At 47.3% G+C, this 23,757-nt stretch overlaps 1 protein-coding gene and 1 pseudogene across 5 annotated transcripts; both read right to left on the bottom strand.

Annotated features, from left to right (window-relative positions):
• Positions 1-328: 328 nt before the first annotated feature.
• On the bottom strand, positions 329-11,169 carry LOC111548247 (annotated as a pseudogene). Its single transcript, XR_002733334.1, has 2 exons — positions 11,122-11,169; positions 329-2,179 (listed from the first exon to the last, which is right to left on the bottom strand). The product of XR_002733334.1 is annotated as a DNA-directed RNA polymerase II subunit RPB4 pseudogene (transcript).
• A 1,576-nt stretch (positions 11,170-12,745) lies between these two features.
• On the bottom strand, positions 12,746-21,085 carry BPIFA1 (BPI fold containing family A member 1). 4 transcript variants are annotated; one of them, XM_023220429.1, is made up of 10 exons: positions 21,072-21,085; positions 19,867-19,901; positions 18,012-18,186; positions 17,675-17,831; positions 16,008-16,115; positions 15,533-15,685; positions 14,521-14,605; positions 13,870-13,933; positions 13,420-13,498; positions 12,749-12,891 (listed from the first exon to the last, which is right to left on the bottom strand). In XM_023220429.1, the coding sequence occupies exons 3-9, from the start codon at positions 18,169-18,171 to the stop codon at positions 13,458-13,460; spliced, it is 768 nt and encodes a 255-aa protein (XP_023076197.1). In that variant the 5' UTR covers positions 18,172-18,186; positions 19,867-19,901; positions 21,072-21,085; the 3' UTR covers positions 12,749-12,891; positions 13,420-13,457. The 4 variants fall into 4 exon arrangements, with proteins under 4 accessions (XP_023076194.1, XP_023076195.1, XP_023076197.1 ...); XM_023220426.1 differs by lacking the exon at positions 21,072-21,085 and having other exon boundaries at positions 12,746-12,946; positions 19,867-19,930; XM_023220427.1 differs by lacking the exon at positions 21,072-21,085 and having other exon boundaries at positions 12,746-12,891; positions 19,867-19,930.
• Between the last annotated feature and the right edge of the window lie 2,672 nt (positions 21,086-23,757).

Below are 23,757 nucleotides of genomic sequence, written 5' to 3'. Positions count from 1 at the left end.
TTAGTCAGGTGTGATGGCGCATACCTGTAGTCCCAGCTACTAGGGAGGCTGAAGCAGGAGACTTGCTTGAACCTGGGACTTGGAGGTTGCAGTGAACTGAGATTGTACCACTGCACTCCAACGTGGGTGACAGAGAGAGACTCCATATCAAAAAAAAAAAAAAAAAAAAAAAAAAAAAGAAAAACCATTTCATGTACCATATATATACATATAAATATATATGTGTGTGTAGAGTATATATATGTATATACTATATATACTATATGTAGATATATAGTACCTACTATGTACCCACAAAAATTAAAATAAAATTTTTTAAAAAAATTTTAATTGCAATTTTATTTTTCTCCAGAGAATAGTTTTTCTTCAGTCCTTAACAACTCCACTCCTTATATGGGCTTTGGTGGGGGCATGGGGCAGTACCTGCAGGTCTACACTGGGGTGGAGGTGTTCGGTCCTTGTGGGCTTCATGAGCTCGATTCCTGACTACCGTGCTGTGAGTGGCACAACTCACACAGTAATGTAGCTTCACATCCAGCCTGGGAAGTACACAGGCTTCAAGGATGCTCACTTCAGAACCATCGCTGACTGCTGTGGCCTCTACATTTCAAATGATGAACTTCTTAATAGCCTTGTCATTGGGCACACAACGACCACAGTTCATGCAACAAATAGGCTGCAGTGAACAGCGCACACCTACTTGCGAGCCTCTTTGGCATGACCACTGCTTCTTATCTTGGAGGTGTAGGCCCAAGAAAGATGAAGTAAAAATCTTAATTTGAGGGTGACTAAATGAGCCCTTCAAGACCACTCACCCCACATCCACATTCTGCAAGACAGTTCAAGAAGAAAGGCAAAGTAGCCATCTACCTCAAGGGACTATGAGTTCCACAATACTTGTCAACACTGCCCATGGCCATGGCATGCTTCTTCCGCCTCCCAGGTTAGCCACAATGATGCCAACGTGCTCTGTTGACACTCTCATCCCTTCAGAATTTCAGGCCAGGTGTGGTGGCTCATGCCTGTAATCGCACCAGTTTGGGAGGCCAAGGCAGGGGGATCACTTGAGCCTAGGAGTTTAAGACCAGTCTAGGCAGCACAGTAACACCCCATCTCTATAAAAAATTTTAAAAATTAGCTGAGAGTGGTGGTGCACACCTTTGGCCCCAGTTATTTGGGAGGCTGAGGCAGGGGGGTCCAGGCTCAGTGAGCCATGACTGTATGACTACACTCCTCCAGCCTGGGTAAGAGTTAAGACCCTATCTCCATTTAAAAGAAAAGAAAAGAAAAAAAAAGCATTTCAAACAATAACAGTGGTTTAATTCTTCCTTTAGCATCTAGGTGAAACTGGTCTTTCTCTATAAAGTCTACTATATTCTGGTCTAGTTTCAAAAAGTATAAATGCACTGAAATTAAAACATGAAATATTAAGAAAAAAGATGATGTGGAGGCCAAAAACCATGAATGAGGTAGTCAATAGTGTGGCCCCATCTCACACTTTCCAGAGGCACGTTCAGGAAGCCACTGGCAGCCACTGCACAAGGCTGCTCCAAGATTCCATGTCCTGGGCCTATGAGTTATTTGAAACAGCAACCTAATGCCACGCCAAGCTGGGCTGTTTTCTCCAAAGGAATTCTCAACTGTCCTCCGCAACAGCATTTCCATGCAAGTCAGCCCCAGAGCCTGGGAAGGTGTTACCCCTGGGGACGCGATTTCTCCGAGCAGCAGCGATGTTTGGAGATTAATACTGAAAGCTGCGCTTTGTCTGGATATCATCAAGAATCTGCTGCAGCTCCTCATCTTCAAACCGTCCCTCCAAGCTTGGGATTAGAGCCTTGGACTCCTCAGCAGTCTCTGGGCAAAGGTTGGCCACACAGGCCAACTCCAACTTGTGAAGTTTCTTCGGGAGTAGCAAGCTACGAACACGGGCAATGGTCTCTCTGTTTTTGAAACGACTGAAACGGGCTGTGTAGTTTAACGTTTCCATGAAGACTTCTGAGAGTTCCTGTTCATCCTCTGCACTCTCATTCTTCTGCTTTCGACGTTCCAGAAGCATATGAACTTCTGAATTTAGAAGTGTCTCAGCTGTTTCAAACTCTTTAGGAAAGATGAGCTGTGAGGCGTCCTCCTCTACGTTGCCAGCCCGCGGATCGCTGCCACCTGCTGCCGTCGCTGAGTCCTAAAATAAAAAATTAAAACAAGTTTTCTGACTGTTTATTCAGCCTGCTAAAATCTGCTGGTTAGCCCCATTATTGAATTTTTTATTTGTTATTATGCTTCTAAACTTCAGTTTTTTTATTTGGTTCTTTAAAACAATTTCTGTAATTTTACTGATATTCTCTATTTGTGAGACTTCATTCTGATATTTTCCTTTAGTTCTAAGGCATGGTTTCTTAGACATATGTTCTTTGAACATATTTTAAATTGCTGATTTAAAGTCTTTTTCTAGTAAGTTCAATATCTGAGATTCTTCAGAGGTATCTTTGGGTGTCATACTTCTCGGGAAGTCATACTTCCTTGTTTCTTTTCATATCTCATTTTTTTGTTGTTGTTGAACACTGGTATTTAAAATAATATAACAAGGCAGTTTCAGAAATTGGATTCCACCTCCTCTCCACAGTTTTTGGCTGTTACTTGTTCTTGTAGTAGCTCGTTTCTTGATTTTTGTGAACTAATTCTGTAAAGTCTGTATTCTTTGTCATGTGTGGCTACTGTAGTGTCTGCTTAGTTGCCTTAGTGGTCAGCTAATGATTGTGTTGGGAAAGCCAGTCTCATGCATGCAGACTTTCGACCCCCACTCAGCCTATATAAGAATGGGTCTTGGCATATGCACACGTATGTTTATTGCAGCACTATTCACAATAGTAAAGACTTGGAACCAACCCAAATGTCCACCAATGACAGATTGGATTAAGAAAATGTGGCACACATACACCATGGAATACTACACAGCCATAAAAAAGGATGAGTTCATGTCCTTAGTAAGGACACATCATTCTCAGCAAACTATTGCAAGAACAGAAAACCAAACACGGCATGTTCTCACTCATAGGTGGGAATTGAACAATGAGAACACTTGGACACAGGAAGGGGAACATCACACACTGGGGCCTGTTGTGGGGTGGGTGGGGGAGGGATATCATCAGGAGATATAAATGTAATAAATGTAAATGATGAGTTAATGGGTGCAGCACACCAACATGGCACATGTATACACATGTAACAAACCTGCACGTTGTGCACATGTACCCTAGAACATAAAGTATAATAAAACAAAAAAGCACAAAGGAAAAAAAAAGAATGTGTCTTGGGCTTGGAACACTTCCTTACCAAGAGATAAAGGGCTCGTGTGGCCTGTTCCAGGCCCTGCATGGGAATCTATTTCCCTGTTTTAGGCTCAGTGTGTGCCCGTTTGTTCTGCTTAAGTGTGTATGTCAATGGCCCTCAGATACGCCCCCAGCTTTTGGTATTTCCAACTCCGCAGGAGAGGAGTCAGAGTCCATCCGTGGCATGGGAAGGCTGTCCATAGCCAATTGCCTTGCATTGGCTGTTGGGGGGATCTGCTGGCTGGCGTGGGGGACACATGCATACGATTGAAGCTGATTTTGCTTTGTCCCTTCTCTACATAAGTGAAGTGTTGTGTTTTCCTTGGTGACTCCCATAACAAGATGAAATGGGCAGAAGTGCTTGGAGCCCTCTCCTGGGGTTGGTAACCATGCAAGGTGTTCCTCTCCCCTGGGACTGGTCACTGGTGCAGGATGTTCAGCTTCACAGTTTGACAGTGTGCAGGGTTGCCAAAGAAATAGACCATGGTGGAAAGGCAAGGGCTTGTCAGACCCATTGCCCAAGGCTGGTACCAGCTCCTCTGAGGGGTTATGGACTGACTGAGGTGCTGGCTGCACAGGGATAAATGGAACATAATGTCAACTCCCATGGTGTCCCAGGGGCCACAGATGATGTCTGGGGAGAATGGGGGGCCCTGTGCAGGGAATCCTGCCTGGTCCAGGTTGCTTGCAGGCCTCAAGTAAGGCCTGTTTCCAAAAAGTGCTGAACAGCAGAAGGCATTGCTGAAAACTAGACGATTGGAATGAGGTCATTCTCTGAAGGGGACATCAGACAATAAAAGAGAAAATGTGGACAAAAGCCAGAAAGTCTCATATGGCCTGGATAGTGCGTTTGTTTGATAAAGGAATATTGCAGACTCAAATGTTTCAGGCTGAATGGCACAGTTAGGAATGGGGCCAAGGCCCCTGGCTTCCCACTGGAGACCAGTGATCTTATACCCCTGTCAAGATAAATGGGAAAAGAAAGAGATTCAGACTTTTCTGGGGCTCCTGGATACTAGTGCCCATGTGACAATATTTCTGGATTTCCTTAGGGGAAAAATTAAACTGATGTCATTGGATGGTTTGAGGGTTAACATGGTGATCCATGGTGCTTATCCGCTTGTGGTACTTATGTGCTTGCGAGTGAGGCTCTTTGAGCCACTTTAAGTGCTGGTGACCACGGTTCCTTGTGCTGAGTGCATTACAGGCATTGATATTTTGGCTGCTTGTAGCACAGAACATCACCACTGTCTGAGAGGGTATTCCCCCTCACAGCTGAGAATTTGAGCCATAACAGTGAGGTGTGCCCACTCCTGCCTGCCACCTAAATTACCCAAGCCTCAGTAGGTTATTCCACAAATACAGTACTGCATACCAAGTGGTGAACAGGATACTACTCTGAATTTGGGATGTGCTCCTGCAGGAATGTTACAAACTGCCCTGTCAATGTAACAGCTCAGTCTGGCTGACCGAAAAGCCTCCAGGGTATGGTGGCTGATGGTAGACAGAATGCAGGCTGAATGTTGGGCTTTGCCCTGGGCCCATGAGATGTCAGATGTCATCACTGTCACTGAGAGAGTGGGAACCCTTACTGGAGATTAGCATGCTGTTATTAACTTGGTTAGTACTTTTACTCAATCCCCTTGTGATCAATTTGCATTCACAAGGAACTGCCTGCATAATACCTTCAGTATTCTTCCGCAGGGATACCTCAGTTCCCCTGCGATATGCACCGGTGGGTGGTGCTTGACGCTCAACAAGCCCAAGTCCTCATAGAAGATTTAGTCATCCATTGCATAAATGGCATCCTGATAGTAGGGCCTACTGAAAAACAGACCGTTGATACAATAGTTGGTGTTGGCTGTACTATAAATCCAGATACAGTCCAGGACTCAGCACAATAGATGTATTTCTCAGGGGTCACTTGTATAGGAAGCCAAAAAAGTATCCCCAGTACAATTGTTGGCCCTGGTGACACCCACTAATAAATAGGAGGTCCAATAGCTGATAGGCCTATTTGTGTACAGGAGACAGCATATGCCCTATCTGGGTGTTCTTTTGGCCTTCTTAGTCAAGGTGACCCACAAAACCACCAATTTTGAATGGGCCCCCTTGCAGCAGCAGGACTTGGAAGCAGTTCAACAAGCCATGGCTCAGGTACTGCCTTTGGGACCTTTGGCGCCTGCTAGCTCAATGAGACTGCATGTGTCCATGACTGCCAAGCATGCTGATTGGAATCTGTGGCAGCGGGAAACTGCCACTGGGGTGCACCAGCCTCTTGGCTATTGGACACATGACTTGCCTGTGGTGGCCACCAGATACACCCCTTTTGAAGGGCAACTCCTTGCTTGCTATTGGGCACTCACTAGAGGAGACTGAGCATTTTATGGCAGGAGTGCCACCTGTGATGCTGTGACCTGTACTTGGGTACTTACAAATCCCACCAATAAAACCGGACAAGCTCAACAGAGTTCAATCATTAACTGGGAATGGTACATCCAAGTCAACTAGGACCAGCAGACCCCATGAACAAATAGCCAGCTTCCCAGAAGCAACAAGCAACCCACAGGGGGATGCTCTGAACTCTCCTGTGGCTAACTGGGACCCAGGATTCAAAGATGTGCCTACTGACAGTATGACCTGGTTTACTGATGGCTCTGCAAAACTAAAGGCAAATGGGATCCACCGGACTGCAGCTGCCCTCCAGCCAGCAGATGGCCATTTTTTGGCTAGGATTGGAACTGGACATTCTGCCTAATGAGCTGAGTTATGTGCAGTGATGACAGCTGTGGAGGCCATGCCTACTACCATATCTTGTTACATTTTCACTGACTCAAGGGCCGTTGCCGACAGCCTAGCCATCTGGTCAGGAGAATGGTAACTGAGTGACTGAACCATCACAGGATCCCCTGTGTGGGAACAAAAATAGTGACGACAGCAGCTTGCTGCCTGGAAGGGACAAATGTTTGTCACTCCCGTGGATGCTCATAGCAAAAGACCTTTTGAAATGGAATATGGATGGAAGTCTTGTGCCAATTAAGCAACAATCGACCACTGAAAGTCCATGCTATGATTTGCATATCGTTTGTTTGATCACCAGAGTGATGGTGTTGGGAGGTGGGGCCCAGTGGGAGGTGTTTGGGTCATGGGGGTGGATCTCTCACTAATGACTTAGTGTCATTCTCCTGGTAGTGATGGAGTTCTTGCTCTCACAAGACTGGATTGGTTCTGGGAGGATGTATTAGCACCCACAGGAGAGGGTTGTTATAAAGTCAGGACACCCCTCGGGTTTGGCCCTTCTCAGCACGTGCCTGCTTCCCCTTTGCCTTCTCTGCCAAGTTGTGGCACCACACAAAAGACCTCTCCAGAAGCTGAGCAGATCCTGGCACTGTGCTTCTTATACAGCCTGCAGAACTGTGAGCCAGATAAACCTCTTTCCTTTAGAAACTACCCAGCCTCAGGTATTTCCTTATAGCAACACAAAATGGACTCAGACATCAGCCTCAGATGCAAGAACGAGCATCCTGGAAGATGCCAAGACTAGGGACACAGTATAATCTTGTGATTCTTGCCAAGGGGCACAAATTGTTCCAAGAGAGGAATTGGGATACATTAACTGAGGGCTAGAAACTGCTCTGGTGTGGCAGATTGGCCACAACAGGCCTCTGGCCTCCTGTCATGGGCACTCATATCCTCATTGCCATTGACATCTACTCAGGCTGTGATATTACCATTCTAGACCAACATGTGAGCTCTGAAACTACCATAGATGCTCTTGAAAAGAACTATGTCATGTTTTTGGATACCCTGTGGGACTTTGCTCTGACCAAAGAATATATTTTACTGCCCAAGCAACACAACAATGGGCTCAAACTCATGGCATATGATGAACTTTATGTGCACCCTATCTCCTGCAGGCCAATGGAGCCAATGAATGATGGAGTGGCTGACTCAAGTAGCAACTGACGAAAGGACATTAAGGTGGTCTGCTAATGGGCTGGTAACCCTGCCTGATTAGGGCAGGGTGCACAGTAAACACTGCAGCACATGCTGGGAAACACTGAGCTTCTTGGGGCTTGAGGTGGACACGGACTGGGCAATGCTTGATTAGGCTGTGCCTGTGAAATTCCAATCTCAGTGTTCTCAACCATTCCTTTTTTTCTTTTCCCTATGGAGTGCATGTCTCTGGGGTAGTTTGTGGTTCAGGGTGTCATAATATCCCAGATGGGGCCCCCTAACTCTAATCCGGTGGTGACGCAACTCTCTTTTATGGGACTCCACAGGGGTAGTGGATGAGACCAAGGAGTGCCAGGATGTTAGGGTCCCATTAATGGCTCCAGGGACATCTGATCCTTTCACGCAGGTGGGCAACATTATCAGACCTGTTAAATTTCTGCAGCACATGATCTCCCTTCCTGGACTGGACAATTGAGGCTGAAAGTTCTGGGTCAAGCAGGAAGAGCAATGGGTGTCCACAGAGGTAGTCTCACGATGCAGACACACAGCCTGGGGTGCAATACCTGGACAGCCAGCACTACAAGTAATAGAAGCACCTCCAGCCACAAAGTATGAGAAGAGTGTAGAGGATGGGGAAACAAATCTTTCCCCTTTTTGTTTCATTAGAGTGCCAGTAGTGCCTAGATTGATAACACACGGGTGAAGATTAGCAGTGGCAGCAGTAGGTGCGGATCTGAAGCACTGTGGACCTGCCACCTGTGTATTTGGAGCTTTCCCTCCAGGCATGAATAGTCCACATGTGACATGTTGCCAATCTGATGGGGGCCCCAGTAAGAGTGTGACCCTCAGTGTGGGTTCAGATCCACAGGTACTGAATACCCTGTTCACAAAGCTTACCTTAAACATAGGAATATGTTCTAATGGGCTTTTCTTATAGATTAGCAAATTGGGCAGCGTCCCATCTAAAGATTTGGAAAGGCTCCTGTGAGCTCCTGTGAGCTGAGCAGAGATGGGCTTTATAGGTATAAAAGAAGCAGAAGCAGGGAACAAAAAGCAGATTGATCATATCAAAGTTACTTTCCTTATAGGGTTAAGGAAGAGGGAACTTCCTTACCCTCTGGCTCAGGTAGACTGGGCACCTTCTGCTTGGTTGGAAAACTGGCCTGTTTTTAAAGTTTAGTTTGATTACATGATCCCAGGCCTGAGTGGCTCCATTCTGGTTTGGTCTGGTCTGTTGGACCTAGTGCAGGAGCTCACTGCAAAACAGCGGCCTTTTATAATTTTTATTTAACACAATTCTGCCTTAATCTTTACTCCTCACATAAACTCAGCTCCCTGTAAGCACATGGCCTCCTAGAGTCCTAGGAGTATGTTGGAGATTTTCAAAGCTCATGTAGATGTCTTATTCCCCAGCTTTTTGGTTAGTTTTTTGTTTGCTCCAAATATTACATCCCCCCAGGCAGCTGTGATGCTAAATAGTTGCCTCTGATTATTTTTTGACAAATGTATTTGGGGAAAAGGCTGTTCAGACCAGGGGAAAACTCTGTGTCAGGTCAAGTAATGACAACCATGAGAATGAGTCTTCCTGGGAAACCAATGGGCCGGTCAAACAATGACAATTCTCTGTGAATGAGTTGCTCTAACTCCCTCCTCACCTCTCCAGTGGCTACTGGGCTGCTGGTTTTCACCAAGATTGTGGGCTTTTCGTTTTCAAGTTGGCTGTGGAGCTGGAGCATGGGGAGATGGGAGAAATTAAAATGCCACAAAGCTCTCTGTTCTTGCTGAGATTCCATAATTTGTACTGAATAAACTCTCCCCAGATTGCTGCAAGCTTTGGTTAATTTCCAGAGCTCTGAAAATGTTAGTTAAGACCTTTTCTGTCAGTTTTCTCATTGCTTTTATGTAGAAAAAAAAATTTCAGAGACCTTTCCTTTGCCACTTTCACTGACCTAATCCCAGAGAGTTTTAAAAATGTGAAAGTGTTTTCACTCTTTAAAGGGCATAACTGTGTTTTGATTAGCCTGGCCACCTGGCAGGAGGTCTTGTATCCAGGGGAATTCTAGATTAGCTAGTTAGAGATTGAACTTGTCAGAGAGGGGAGGACCCTTCTATGGGCTATAGGACGAAGTCCAGGGGAGCAGGGGGAAAATCGCATCCAGAGATGGCCAGGGGAAGGGTGTGAGGCAGGAACACGGTTCAGCACAACGGCCACAGGGCAGCAGGCCCAGCGCTGATGTTCTAGATGTGTGTCCCCATGCTCCATCCACCTCGGTTCTTGGTACTTCAGACACAGGGGACTCTCAGTGCTGACCCAGTGCCTGCCCAGATAGGACCTGAAGGTAGCTGATTCCTGGAGCCTCTCTAGCACAATCAGGCTGCGGTTGCTGGCTTCCTATCTGAAAGGTCCTTCTGCACCTCCGGTCAGTGCCTAGGTGGACATTCCCAGTGCTCATTCAGCTGCTTGCTGGGATTTAATTACTCAACTGAGCTCAGAGAACTTTTGTGGTGTGGAATATGCTTCCTTTCTTAAATTCTCCCTGAAGACACATGATGGTGTCACACAACAAATCTCAAAGTCCGAGCTATGGGACTGTCCTTCTATGATGCCATGTTGATTGGAGGCAACAGTAAGTGAAGATAGTGGCAGATCTGGACTTGATGATTGATGTTTGACAGGGGTTGGGGAATGGGTAAGTCCCTCGTTTATTACCCTTAGAATCAGAAAGATTTGAGAAACATGAACTTGAATCTGCTCATTCTCACAAGGTCAACAAGGTCTCCAAAGAGCAAGGGACATGATTTTCTGTAAAGTCTGGGATGTTTCCAGTCTTTGATTGGCCTTTTTGTCTCCCTGTGGCCTTGGACAAGTCACTCGCACAACCCCAAAGCCTCAGTATCTCATCTGTGTAATGAAAGAGTTGGACTAGTCCCTAAAGACCTCAACAATGAAAGCGTATGTACTTTTTATTTGAGGGGGTCGGTGTTCTTCAGTCCGGGTAGCCCCATTCTTTTTCCTTCTCACAGCCAGTATTTCATAAATCTTTTCTTTTCTTTCTTTTCCTTTTTTTTGAGACAGGGTCTTGCTTTGTTACCCAGGCTGGAGTGCAGTGGCGTGAACATGGCTCACTGCACCCTTGACCTCCAGGTCTCAAGTGATCCTCCTGCTGCAGTCCCTCAAGTAGCTGGGACTACAGTCACATGTCACCATGCCTGGCTAATTTTTCTTTTTTAATTTCTCTCTCTGTCTTTTTTTTTTTTTTTTTTTTTTTTTTTGTAGAGATGGGATCTCCCTATGTTGCCTAGGCTGATCTCAAACTCCTGAGCTAAAGTGATTCACCTGCTTAGGCTTCCCAAAGTGCTGGGATTACAGGCATGAGCCACTGTGCCTGGTCTCATAAATCTTATCTGCATACACAGACTCCACTTTCTTACCTCCCCTCCTCTTCTCAGTTCCTTAAACTCAGGCTTCTTCCTCCAACAATATGACTCCCACCCAGGATATCAAGAAGCTGCTGCTTACTTACAGTTCCAGTGACCCTTTCTCTATGCTTGTCCTTCTCAAACCCTCAGCAGTGAACACTTTGCACCAGTTTGTCCTTTTTGTTTCGTACTCAGTCATTTTTTGTCCTCCTCTTACTTAGAGAATTGACAAAAGGTCAGTATGACTGCATGCAAGGAAGTAAAAAATGGGTGGTAGGTGACTTGTGTACCGTTGGCTTCCTGGATGGATCCAGGAAGAGTAGCCACAGTCAAGGGCATACTTTGTCTGCTGGAATCAGTTCATCCTCCCAGATCCCCAGGTATCCTTGGCTCCTCAGCCTGACACCTGGACACACACCTCACCCATGCCCTCGCCCACATCCTTCCAGATCCACCTCCTGAACATCGTTCAAATCTGCCATTTTCTTCTTTCCTTTCCAACTTTTATTTTACGTTCAAGGGGTACATGTTTTACACGGGTAAACTGTGTGTTGTGGGGGTTTGTTGTACAAATAATTGTGTCATCCAGGTAATCACCATTGTACCGATAGGTAGTTTTTCAATCCTCACTCTCCTCCTACCTTCTACCCTCAGATAGGTCTGGTGTGCGTGATTTCCTTCTTTGTGTCCATGTGTACTCAATGTTTAGCTCCCGCTTGTGAGTAAGAACACGAGATGCTTGATTTTCTGTTCCCGCTTTGATTCTCTTAGGATAATGGCCTCCAGCTGCATCCATTTTGTTGCAAAGGCTATGATCTCTCTCTTTTTTCTTTTTTGGAGAAGAAGTCTTGCTCTGTCGTCCAGGCTGGAGTGCAGTAGTGCGATCTCGGCTCACTGCAATCTCCATCTCACGGGTTCAAGCTATTCTCCTGCCTCAGCCTCTTGAGTAGCTCGGATTACAGGTGTGTGCCACCATGCCCAGCTAATTTTTGTAGTTTTAGTAGAGATGAGATTTCACCATGTATGATCTCATTTTTTTTATAGCTGTGTAGTATTCCACGGTATATATGTACCATATTTTCTTTATTCAGTCCACCATTGATGGGCATCTAGGTTAATTCGATGTCTTTGCTATTGTGAATAGTGCTGCAATGAATGTGTGTGTGTCTTTTTGGTAGAAGGATTTACATTACTTTGGGTATATGCCCAGTAATGGGATTGCCAGGTCAAATGGTAGGTCCATTTTAAGTTCTTTAAAAAATCTCCGGACTGCTTTCCACAGTGGCTGAGCTAGTTTACATTCTCACCAGCAGTATAAGCATTCCTTTTCTCTGCAACCTTGTCGGCATCTGCTATTTTTTTTTTTACCTTTTAATAATAGCTGTTCTGACTGGTATGAGATGATATCTTATTGTGTGTTTTTAAAAATTAAATTAAATTTTTTTTTTGACAGGGTCTCACTTTGTCACCCAGGCTGGAGTGCAGTAGCACGATCTTGTGGAGTGGCACTGTAACCTCCACCTCCTGGGCTCAAGCAATTCTCCCACCTCAGCCTCTTGAGTAGCTGGGACCACAGGCACATGCCACGACCCCTGGCTAATTTTTGTATTTTTAGTAGAGATAGGGTTTTGCCATGTCAGTCAGGCTGGTCTTGAACTTCTGCCCTTAAATGATCCGCCTGCCTTGGCCTCCCAAAATGTTGGGATTACAGATGTGAGTCACCGCACCTGGCCTTCATTGTAGTTTTAATTTGCATTTCCCTAATACAAATCTGCCATTTTCATTCCTGGTGTGGCAAGCTTGTGTGTCATTTACTGTACCTAGAGTATTATATCTACCCTGAACGCCTTATCCCCACTTTCTAAGGATGCCTGGGAAAGCCTTCTGAAATCCACACACACTTGAACACCTCCCTGACCTGCTCAAGACTATTCAGATCTACCAAGTAGGTGCCAAACTCTGTGCCATGGCCCCAATCACCCAGGCCAGGGCTGTTTCCAACCCAAGAGCCCTCAAGTGATGGTGAAGGATGACAAGGTCCCTGATGCAGAAGAAGCCATTTTATTAGGTGAGGCACATGGGATGTTACATACGCCTGGTGGGAAAGGAGAAGGAGCAAGTTCCCCGGAGAGAAGGTGACTGTGTCATCTTCCGGCACATGGGTCAGTCATCTGTGAGCACTGGGAAGCTGGACCAGAGGGAATGGATTAAGCAGCCAGAAATAGTTCTGTTGGGGGAAGACCCTAATCAGGATAGAGACTCAAGGTCAGTGAGTGTTACTGGTATTGACTCATCATCAAACTCATGCATCAAAGGGACAGGAGGAGGCCAAGACCCTGGGAAAGGCATCAGGCCTGGGGTCAGGGCTCCGTGCGCGTGTGTTTGAGTGAGTGTGTGTCTGTGTATCCACGTGTACTTGTGTGTGGTGAGTCCACCGATGTGTGCGTGTGTGAGTATGTTGGTGTGAGAGTGTGTGCATCTGTATCAGTGGCCATGTGTCTGGGCATTTGTATGTGTGTTTCTCCTGGTAGCTGTGCTGCCTGCATCCTTCCACCTCTGTCAGCTTTTCTGTGGATTTCTCTGTGCATCCCTGTGTGTACCTCTGTAGATGTTTGTCTCTTTCTTTGGATGTCATTGTCCCAAGCTTTCGGCTGCCTTCTACCAGGAGAAGAACAGCCAGCCCCCAAAATCCTGGGGTGTGGGGAGGGGCACTTACCAGCTCAGCAGATGACGCCAGGCCCCTTCCTGGAAGGCTTAGACCTTGATGACAAACTGTAGTCCGTGGATCAGCATGTCTAGAAAAACAAACAAACAAACAATAAAAACACAGACCACAGTCATGATCTCAACGTGAAGGAGTCCACATTCCTAAAGGTACGGGGTCAGGGAATGGAGGCCTCTGGAGATCCGACTGTGTTCAGCATGCTTGGAGGAAAACAGGCCTCCTTCTACCAACCAGCCCAGCTGTCCTCAGTGTCAGGGCTGAGGCAGGAGACACGGTGTGTATCTCAAAATCATCTGGATTATTCCGGGGAAAAAGAAGCCCAAAATGGAGAGAGTTGAGGCCAGCGGGACCTAGTATCCTAGGGTGTGCAGGAAAAAAACTCCTTGGGGGAAGTTGTTGCTCCTATAGAGGGGGACAGAGGGCTGGAAAGCAGGTACTTACTGGCAATGTCATGCGCCAGGGTGACGTCCAAGCCACTGAGAACCTCATTGACCAGAGGGCACACCTGGCCAGGGGCAGAGAGGGGAGTTAGGCAGAGCAGCACCCTGGAGCAGCAGAATCCCCAGCGGGGGTTCTCTGGGGGAAATTTCCTGTCATTTTTCAGTGTGAAAGTGATTCTAAGCAATCCCACAGATCAATGACCACACATGCACAAGGAGAAACTGGAGGCATGAGGGATGTTGTGAAGGACCCCAAATCACACAAACCCAGTGTTCACTCTGTGTCATCACATCTGATTCTAAGTAGAGTGGAGTGCTCTGGTTATAGGAGACACCCAGGCATAGGTTAAAAGACTGTCTGTGGCCATAGAAAGCTGGATAGGGAACTTCTCCAACTTCTCAGAACAGGGGCTAATTCTTTTCAGCTTCAGTGTGGACAGGCAGGGCCTGGCCTAGAGCAGAGACTCATCAATGCATTTGGAAAGATGTAAAGAAGAAACATGGACAGATGGATCAATGGACAAGTAGATTGATGAATGGAAGTTACTTCTCAAATTGAAGGACTCGGACCCACTCAGCCCAGGGCTTTGTTTCAGTGCAAGAAGCTCTAAAACTTGGTTTAGATCAGAGGATCCCCACCTTGCCCACTTACCTTGCCCTGAACCAACTCAGGCAGGACTTTATTCAAGATCCCTGTGAGGCTGTCCAGAAGACCTTGAATGGGGAGGGGGCCAAGTCTGAAAGAGAAAAGCCATGGGTGATGCAGGGACCTGGAGTTGGTGTGGAGAAGGCTCCAGAGGGGGGCCACTGTGAACCCCACAGTGAACCCCACAGTCTCAACACTCAGTCACTAAAGCAGAGCTTTGTCTATCTACACCCGTGTGCAGGCCAACAGCAAGGGTCCTATTGAAAGGGAGTCACATTTGTGTACAGCAGTGCACACACAGGTATGTGTAGGATAAACACATGGTTCTCAGAAAAAGCAGGTGTCAATAAGGCTTTGCAGAGTCCATAAATGAATGGATACTACTTAGTATGTAGTTGTCATGAGGATCCAATGAGATGACACATGTGAAGCCCAATGTATGTGCTCATTAAAAGTTAACCACGTGGGCAACTTTTGCGTAATAGGTATGACATAGTCTCCCCATGTGACAGGTAACTGAAATAAGTAACCTAGTTAGGATCCATGTCTATTTTACCCCTTACTGGGACAAAGCACTTTCATACCTATTATCTTGGTAGATTCTAACAATAACTCCAATGCAGTTCCATACTGCAGATAAGTAAGCTTAGAACTAAATTGGAGAAGCACTACCCAAGTTCACATAGGAAGCCCTCTATCCCCATTCCTATGTAATATGCAGGGCTTAAACTCCAATTTCTTGTTGCTAGATCCAGCATAAACTTGGTTATCTTGGTCTAAGAAGGGATAAGTGACTATATCTATCTATCTATCTATCTATCTATCTATCTATCTATCTATCTATCTATCTATCCATCCATCCATCCATCCATCCATCTATCTTTCCACCCTCCCTCCTTCCCATCCATTTTCCCACCCTTTCAGCCTCTCATTCTGTCATTGTCCCAGCTTTCCAAACATCCATCCAGCATCACACCATGTCATATCTGGGCAGGAGAAGCTGCTCCTCTGGCCTCACCCATCAAGCAGAGAGATATGCAGGCTTCCAGGGGAATGGGTGCAGTCACCAAGGACCAGGTGGATCCTCCCCTGCTTATCTCTCACGGCTAAGATTTCTGCAGTGATGTTCAGCTTCACAGCCAGCCTCAACAGACTTGCACCAACCAGGGGCCTGCAAAGGAGACAGCCCCACTGGTATCTGGCTCCACAATATTCCAAGGAAGAGGGTTATTTTCTCCTTGCCAAGAATGCTAGCCTCACCTCCCTCCATCTTGCCCGCAGTTGTACTTATCTCATTTTCTAGCAGAAGAAATAAAGGCTCAAGAGGTCAAGTGAGTTTCCCAAGTGACTCAAGGCTGCTCAGCATAGCAGCAAATGAGCTGAAGTTGGAGGCTTAGGTCTGTTAGACTCCAATACCCCTGTTATGGTTACCCATGGTCACCAGGGTCTCCCTTGGTGAGCCATCCTCTCACCCCCTCTTGGGACCCACTCACGTATTCACTTGGAGATTTACGCCGAGAGGGATAGTGACATAGAGACGGTGGCCATCAGGGCTCTGCACAAGGCCAAGTTCCAGCAGCTGGGGGTCAGTGACCTTTATACTGTCCAGGGAGTAATATCAGAGGGGGAAATATCAGCTCCTCTAACTCCAAATCCAGAAACTATCTTTAACCTAATAGTACTCATCCCAGAGGTAGAACTTCCCACCCAGGATAGGGAGACGGGAGGGGAGTCTTGCAGCCTAAGCTATGTGGGTTCTGAGTCACACATCAGGTCTTTTCAGGTTTCTGCCTTGGAACAGATCTGACACACACACAGGACCCTTTCCTCATCTCCAGTCTATGAGGTATTCAGGACAGCAACTGTGTCTAGATTATATTTGCATCCTGTATGCCAGCTAAGAGCCTTACAAAGAAAGTGGCTACTTCATATTAGTTGATTGTGGATTGATGAGAAGGTGGATAGCGGATATGTGGGTGGATGGATGGAAGAGTAAGTGATTAGGTAGAAGGATGAATAACTGGATGATGGATTGGTCAGTGGGTGAATGAATGATGCAGGTGCAACTGGAAGTAAATCTGCACAAACACTTATGGGTAAGAATCACCCACCCTGTCAGGTGGCTGATCACCAATGTTTATCATGGGGATTGAGGAGCAGGAAGTCAGGGAGAGTGCAGAGAGGGTGGAAGGAAGCCTTTCTCCCATTGTCCTATCTTTCCAACCATCCATCCATCATCACACCCTGTTGTCTCCAGGAGAAGCCAGCCCTCTGACCTCACCCACCAAGCAGGGAGACCATTTGATGGATGCGGCCATTCACTGAGCCAGCCACTGTGCCAGGTGATGTACACCTTTTCCAGTCCTCCCAACAGACTTTCTCTGTGGGTTCTATAATCTATATTTTACAGATGGAGAAACCAAGCACAGAGAGACAGGGTGTCCTGTCCCAGGTCATCCAACAAGTACATTTGAAAATCGAAGTCAAGAAGTCTCTCTGTCTGCAAGTCAGGGAGCGAGAGACCCTGGGTGGGTAGGATTTTGGAAATGGCTTTGATCCAGTCCTATCCAGGACCCAGACTCTCCCGGCTCACTGGCATCAAGTTTCCATTCTTGCTTTTTGCTTTGTGAGCTCTTGGGTATCTCATGGGAAACACCACATTATACCTTTCCATGGACATCACATTGTTCTTCATCACATTGATATCATCAAGGTGGGAAGGTTACACTCTAGCTTACATCAAAGGCCGTCTGTGTTCTAAAGGATTTCACAGGTGGAGAGAACAAAATGACCACAGTGTAGTAGGAAGAGCCTTGGCTTTGGACTTAGGAAAGTAGAGTGAGAGCCTTACTCACTTGGCATCACTCTAGCAGTGGGAACACAAGCACCTCTGTGCTTTGGTTTTCCCATTTGCAAACTGGAGATTATTAAATCGACCTCAGAGCGTAGTTGTGAGGATTACAGATGATGCTGGGGCCTCAGGACATGCCTAGAACTGAGGGCATTGCTGGTTTGCCAGACTGGAGATGGGTCTCAGAACTGAGTCCTGGCTCCCCCTTCAGGCTGCCACCTCACTGCTTCAGTGCCACTGCCTGGGGCTGGCAGATCTTCACCTGGGGTTCCCTGGCGGAGACCAAAGCTCTGTTTTAGGGCAACTCACTCAATGATGTTCAGGCCAGGGATCACTGATGTCACTTTCCCAAGCAGTCCCCCAAGGAGGCCACCAGAAGTACCTCCTCCAGGCTTCAGGATGTTCAGGAGCGGAAGGTTTTCCAGAATGCCCAACAGGCCCCCAGAGAGCAGGCCATTGCCGAGGGCTGGAAATGGGCATAAGGGTCTCTGGGGGTCAGATCTGACAATCCCAGATCCTCAGGCCCCCTCCCTCATCCAGCCCTGTCCCTCCCCGCTTTGCAGGGTTGGACACACTCTCTTTCTCACACTCACACACGCACGCACACACACACACACACCCCTGAAAGAGGTTGTCACAGACTCACCATTTGTCAAGCTTCCTGCAAGACCCGTGGGACTCAAGGGCAGGGCTGGATTCACAGTTGAGGGCAGGGCCTGGTCCAGGGGCACAGGCAGGCCTCCAAATTGGGCCATGGTCTGGGCTAACAGCCCATAGAAGACAATGAGGACCCCAGTTTGAAACATCTTTGCTCTTAGTATCTGTGGACAGAATGACAAGTCCAACAGGGCATGGATATCAGAGAGGAATTTATGCACCACCTGCCCCTGCTGCCTGGGGGTTGGGGTTGTCATTCGTTTGCTCCCCAGAACACCAGGGGGTCACTAGTAATAGCTAACACTGCTGAACAATTTCTCCTTGCCAGGCAGCAGGCTGACTGCTTTGCACAATTTCATCTTCATCACAACCCCAAGACAGGGGCACCTGTTACCTGCATTGCACAGGTGAGGGCCACTGATTGGGGCCTAAAAAGGAGACAGCCCCACTGGTATCTGGCTCCAGCACATTCCAAGGAAGAGGGTTTTTTTCCTCCTTGCCAAGAATCCCAGCCTCACCTCACTCCATCTTGCCCACAGTTCCCTTGTCTGATTTTCCAGTAGGAGAAACCAAGGCTCACAGAGGTCAAGTGAGTTTCCAGTTGGGAGTTTCAAATGTACTGCCATCCCTTCTTGAAACCCACTCATGTACCCGAGTACCACTCATGTACCCAAGTACTCATGGCCTGAGTGTGGGTAACTTTCCCCAAGGTCACAAGTACACAGTGGAGAGAGGATTAGAAGCTAGAGCCAGGTGAACCCTCTGTTAAATTAAGTAACCATCAGATTTATCCTCCAGTCGGGCTTGCTTCAATGGCTTGAATCATTGCTGCTCTTCAGACAAAGCAAGTGAGAAGGGTTAAACATGCAAGTGCTGAAGAACTGAGCTGTTTTGCATCATCCCCATTCAGTCCTTTGGCCTGATGGTTGGTGGATGCCCTTGAAAGTCACACAATATAGGGATCGCATGGCCACAGCCACCATCTCGTGCAGATCTGTGTTGGGGAATTCCTGGGGCCATCAGAGTCTTCATTGCATGCAAAGAACCAGGGGACCAAAGAGGGGTAGTGACTTTCCCAAGGTCATAGAATAAATTGATGGTAGAGCTGTGGATGAAGGCAGGTCTCCCAACCCTCCCCTCACCCAAGACACAAACATGCATTCTATCGTTTTGACACCTTTCTCTTCTTCAAGCTGCCCTGGAGGAATTCTGGGCACCCCCTGAGGTTTGGCTCGCAGACCTCTCACAGGTCTATTTGGCAGCCAGCGAAGTTGTCCAGAGCCAGCACTAGTACCCACACTTTGGAGACAAGTGGCGGCTTTGTGCAAAATTCCATCTATTGGCTGACTCAGCTAAAGCTCCATTCTTGTGGTGGAAGGCTGGAAATGAAAGGTCTTTTGGTCCAAAGAGCCAGTTGTGCCCTTCTTATTGAGGTAACTGTGACCACGGCCTCTGAATCTCTTTTGGGCAACAGACCCTTTATGAATCCAATGGAAGCTAAAGATCCTAGTCTCGGAAAAATGCATCAAAATGTTTAAAATTGGGAGAAGAATTTAGGAGGTTTCTGGATCATCTGTATCCACATTGGCAACCTCAAGTTAAAACTTTTGCCTTAGGGGCTTTAATTTAGGGCATTAATAGTGCTCATTTTATATCAATATTACTGGTCTCTTAGGACAGCAGAGCAAATGGCCATTCCCACATGCCTGACATTGGCCAGATCTGTTTCTCTTGCATGGCCCCCAGTGAGTGATCTTGAGTACGGTCTGCCTGCCGCACAGTGAGGAGCCTGAGATCCCTGCCGTCAAGGGTAGCAGAGGGGCCGCAGAATGGACAGCTCTTACCTGCACTTCTTAGAGGTCTCAGCAGCTGTCCTGGTCTCCTCTGTCTCCCCCACTCACTTCTGCCGAGGAGGCAGCCTCTTTTATAGTATGGGGACCAGGAAGCCTGTGTTGGGTGATGGGTTTCTAGATAATTGAGAATTCTGCAATCTGGCGGCGTCTTTCAGGGCTCTCCAAAGTAAATAATTGCCAATCACATTAGCAGGTGGGACGGTTAAACTATTTGGTTGACAAGATAAACAGAGAAAAACCTGAGATGGGATGTTACTCAAGACTTCATGGTTTCCTGAGTGGGGCCAAGGTTGGGGACCCACGCTCCCCAGGTAGCTTTGAGCATTGAAAGGAGCAGCCAGTCAGAGCCCAGGAAGGGACCTTATCTGTTGGACTCTTTCCTCTCCTGCTGTAATTTTTTTTGCTCCAATTGTTGGAGGATTCTTTCTCCTAAAGTATCAAAAGAGACACTGCATCCTACATCTGGGGTGTGTCTCCATTCCAGGGATTCTCCTGCCTCAGCCTCCTCAGTAGCTGGGACTACAGGCAAGTGCCACCACGCCCCACAGAGTTTTTGTATTTTTAGTAGAGATGGGGTTTCACCATGTTGGTGAAACACAGTGGGTATCCTGTTTTCAGAGCCCCTGTTGCACATCAGGAGCTCTCTGTCCTCACAAGAACCCTGAGAGGGAGAAGTTACTGCTCCTCTTTTATAGAGGAGGAAACTGAGATCCAGTGGGGACAAGTGCCCAAAGACCCAGATAGGATGCAGCACAGTTAGAATGCAACTGACTGGAGAATGAAAACAACAAAAACAGTGCCAACAGTGGACACTGGCCGAGCTCCTGCTATATGCCCAGCCTGCCACAGTGTTCACATGCAGCATCTCACAAAATCCTCCCAGCCCCGTACTCCTATTCTACAAGGGGGAAACTGAGGCTGAGTGTGAGGCGAGCTGTCCAGAGATGCACTGCTGGCCTGGGGTGAGACATCCACACTCGGGTCCTTTCCCCGTATCACTGTGCTGAGACAAAGGTGCCTCCCCACACTTGCTGGCCGTTTTGATTTTCCCACTTGTGAACTTTATGCTTTCATGCTTCCCTTTTTATTTTTTAAATTTTCGCTTAATTTTTATTCTATTTTATTTTATTTTGAGACAGAGTCTCGCTCTGTCAACCAGGCTTGAGTGCAGTGGTGCGATCTCGGCTCACGACAACCTCCACCTCCCGGGTTCAGGCGATTCTCCTGCCTCAGCCTCCTGAGTAGCTGGGACTACAGGCAAGTGCCACCACACCCCACAAAGTTTTTGTATTTTTAGTAGAGACGGAGTTTCACCATGTTGGCCAAGCTGGCCTCGAACTCCTGACCTCAGGTGACCCACCTCGGCCTCCCAAAGTGCTGGGCCACTTCTCTTTTATAGCCTGGAAAAGATTTTCTGGGTTCCCAGGCCTGGAGGATCCTGTGGCATCCTGGTCTCTATCCTACCCTTTCTTCTACCTTTCCCTAAATGGAGTAATCAGGCATTTATCCCCACCACTTGGGCCCTTGGAGTCTGTTTAGCAGATGAAAAGATGAAGACACAGGAAGGCCAAGGTCCTGGACCAGTGAGCGCAGCAAAACCTAACATCTTATAAGCAAAAGTGGAGAGAGAAGGAAGAAATACACATTTGTTAAGCACTGACTGCATGCCAGGTGCTCTCCATATTTGAACTTCATCTTCTTCAGGAGTGGTTGGTATTGTTGCCTCTCATACATTGGATGAGGAGGCTGAGGGTCAGAAAGGGTGACTGCTTCCTGGGGACACACAGCGAGTGAGTGTTGGAGTCCGTTGACCCCACCACCCTCCATGTCTTTCTGAGTCCCTGGTCATCAGTGGGCCATACTGCCTCCCGCACACTAGGCCTTTCCCGGCCTGCTCCACTGCTCTCCAGATTCTGGGTGGTACCTCCAAGGGTTTGGGGCCGTGGCTTTGACCTTAATTATCCATTCAAGGTACTTGCTGGACTCTGCCCACATCTTGTACATGGCAGTCATCCTCACAGTGGTCCCATCGTATAACTCTTGTGGGTCGGGTCAGGTTGCCACTATCCTTGTGGGGAAACTGAGGCAGATAGGGCAAGGAATTAATAGAGTTTGTGCAGCCAGTTAATGAAAGCTTACACCCTCTGGTTTGAGGTCGGGAGGCTGTGTCTGTATTGCAGCCGAAAGTGGGTGAATTTGGGCTCAAACGGCTCTGGTTCAAATCCTACAACCCTGGGCAAGTCAGTCCAGTCCCCTGAACTTCATTCAGTTTCCTCGCCTGTAAAATTTGGGGAGAATAAAATCCGCCTCACAGGGCTATGGGGAGATGATGTCTGGGGAGCTGGTGTGAATCACAGTTCATAAACTCAGGCGTCCACACATCTTTCTGATTTATCTATACCTTACCATTTCAAATGCCATTTTGCTCGGGAACAGAAATGTCCCCATTCCCCCCTGGGGTTTCATGTCTGTGCTAGGGGCTTCATTTGTGCCAAGGGGGCTGCCTGTCCCTGTTTTTGGCTGGCAATACAGAGACAGCCATGTGCCGTCTGCTCCTAGACTGCGGAGACACTGTACTTCCCTCCTGGTGAAAGGTCCCTTCGGATTTAGCATTTACTTTCAACTCCTTCGTAAGACACAGAATTGTTCTGCTGTTCGCCAGTTCCTTGGGCCTGATACAGGACTGTGAGAGTCTGCCCAAGCCCACCTGCCTGGATCCACCTAGACCTTCCCGTTACCCTTCTCTCCCTGGGGTCTCATCCTCTCTTCTGGCTCAGGCTCTGGAAGGGAGCGTGGACACAGGCATCCTCTGTCCCTGGATCCCACACATGTGCCTGGGATTCTGTTCCCTTCCTCCCATGCCCAGGTCTGCCTGGGAGCAGCAAGGGACTGAGTCACCATCAGAACCCACCAGAACTATGCTCCTTCCAGTTCTCCTGGACCCTCACACTTCACCAATCCAACATAGGGCATTTTCTAGTCTTGTGGGCAGGAAGTTTTGCTTCAACTTCATTATGTGTGTGCTGTTCTCAGACTCTCCTATGCCCTGAGTTTAACAAGTCAAAAGCCAAGGCTATAAAAACAAAAAAACTTACAGTAAAATTGACTTCTTTTAGTGGTATGGTCCTTTGAGTCTTACCACATCTATAGTCAGCCACCATCATAATCAGAGTACAGAACAGTTCCATCCTCCCAAAAAGCACTCTCATGGGTCCCTTTACAGCCACACCCTGCCCCCATCTGCTGGCAACCACCTGTTTGTTTTCTGTCACTGCCACTACCACTTTATCAAAAACGCAGGCTCCTGAAAGTCAAGAGCCTTGTTTCTGCTTCTGTTGAAACTGTTCAACCATTATGGAAAACAGTATGGCGATTCCTCAAGGATCTAGAACTAGATGTACCATATGACCCAGCCATCCCACTACTGGGTATATACCCAAAGGATTATAAATTATGCTACTACAAAGACACATGCACACGTATGTTTATTGCGGCACTATTCACAATAGCAAAGACTTGGAATCAACCCAAATGTCCATCAGTGACAGACTGGATTAAGAAAATGTGGCACATATACACCATGGAATACTATGCAGCCATAAAAAAGGATGAGTTTGCGTCCTTTGTAGAGACATGGATGCAGCTGGAAACCATCATTCTTAGCAAATTATCACAAGAAGAGAAAACCAAACACCGCATGTTCTCACTCATAGGTGGGAACTGAACAATGAGCTCACTTGGACTCGGGAAGGGGAACATCACACACTGGGGCCTATCATGGGGAGGGGGGAGGGGGGAGGGATTGCATTGGGGAGTTATACCTGATATAAATGATGAATTGATGGGTGCTGACGAGTTGATGGGTGCAGCACACCAACATGG

Source organism: Piliocolobus tephrosceles, chromosome 20, assembly GCF_002776525.5.
Source record: "Piliocolobus tephrosceles isolate RC106 chromosome 20, ASM277652v3, whole genome shotgun sequence".
NCBI lineage: Eukaryota > Metazoa > Chordata > Mammalia > Primates > Cercopithecidae > Piliocolobus > Piliocolobus tephrosceles.
Note: the sequence above shows the minus strand (reverse complement) of the source record. Positions and strands in the feature narration are given on the sequence as shown.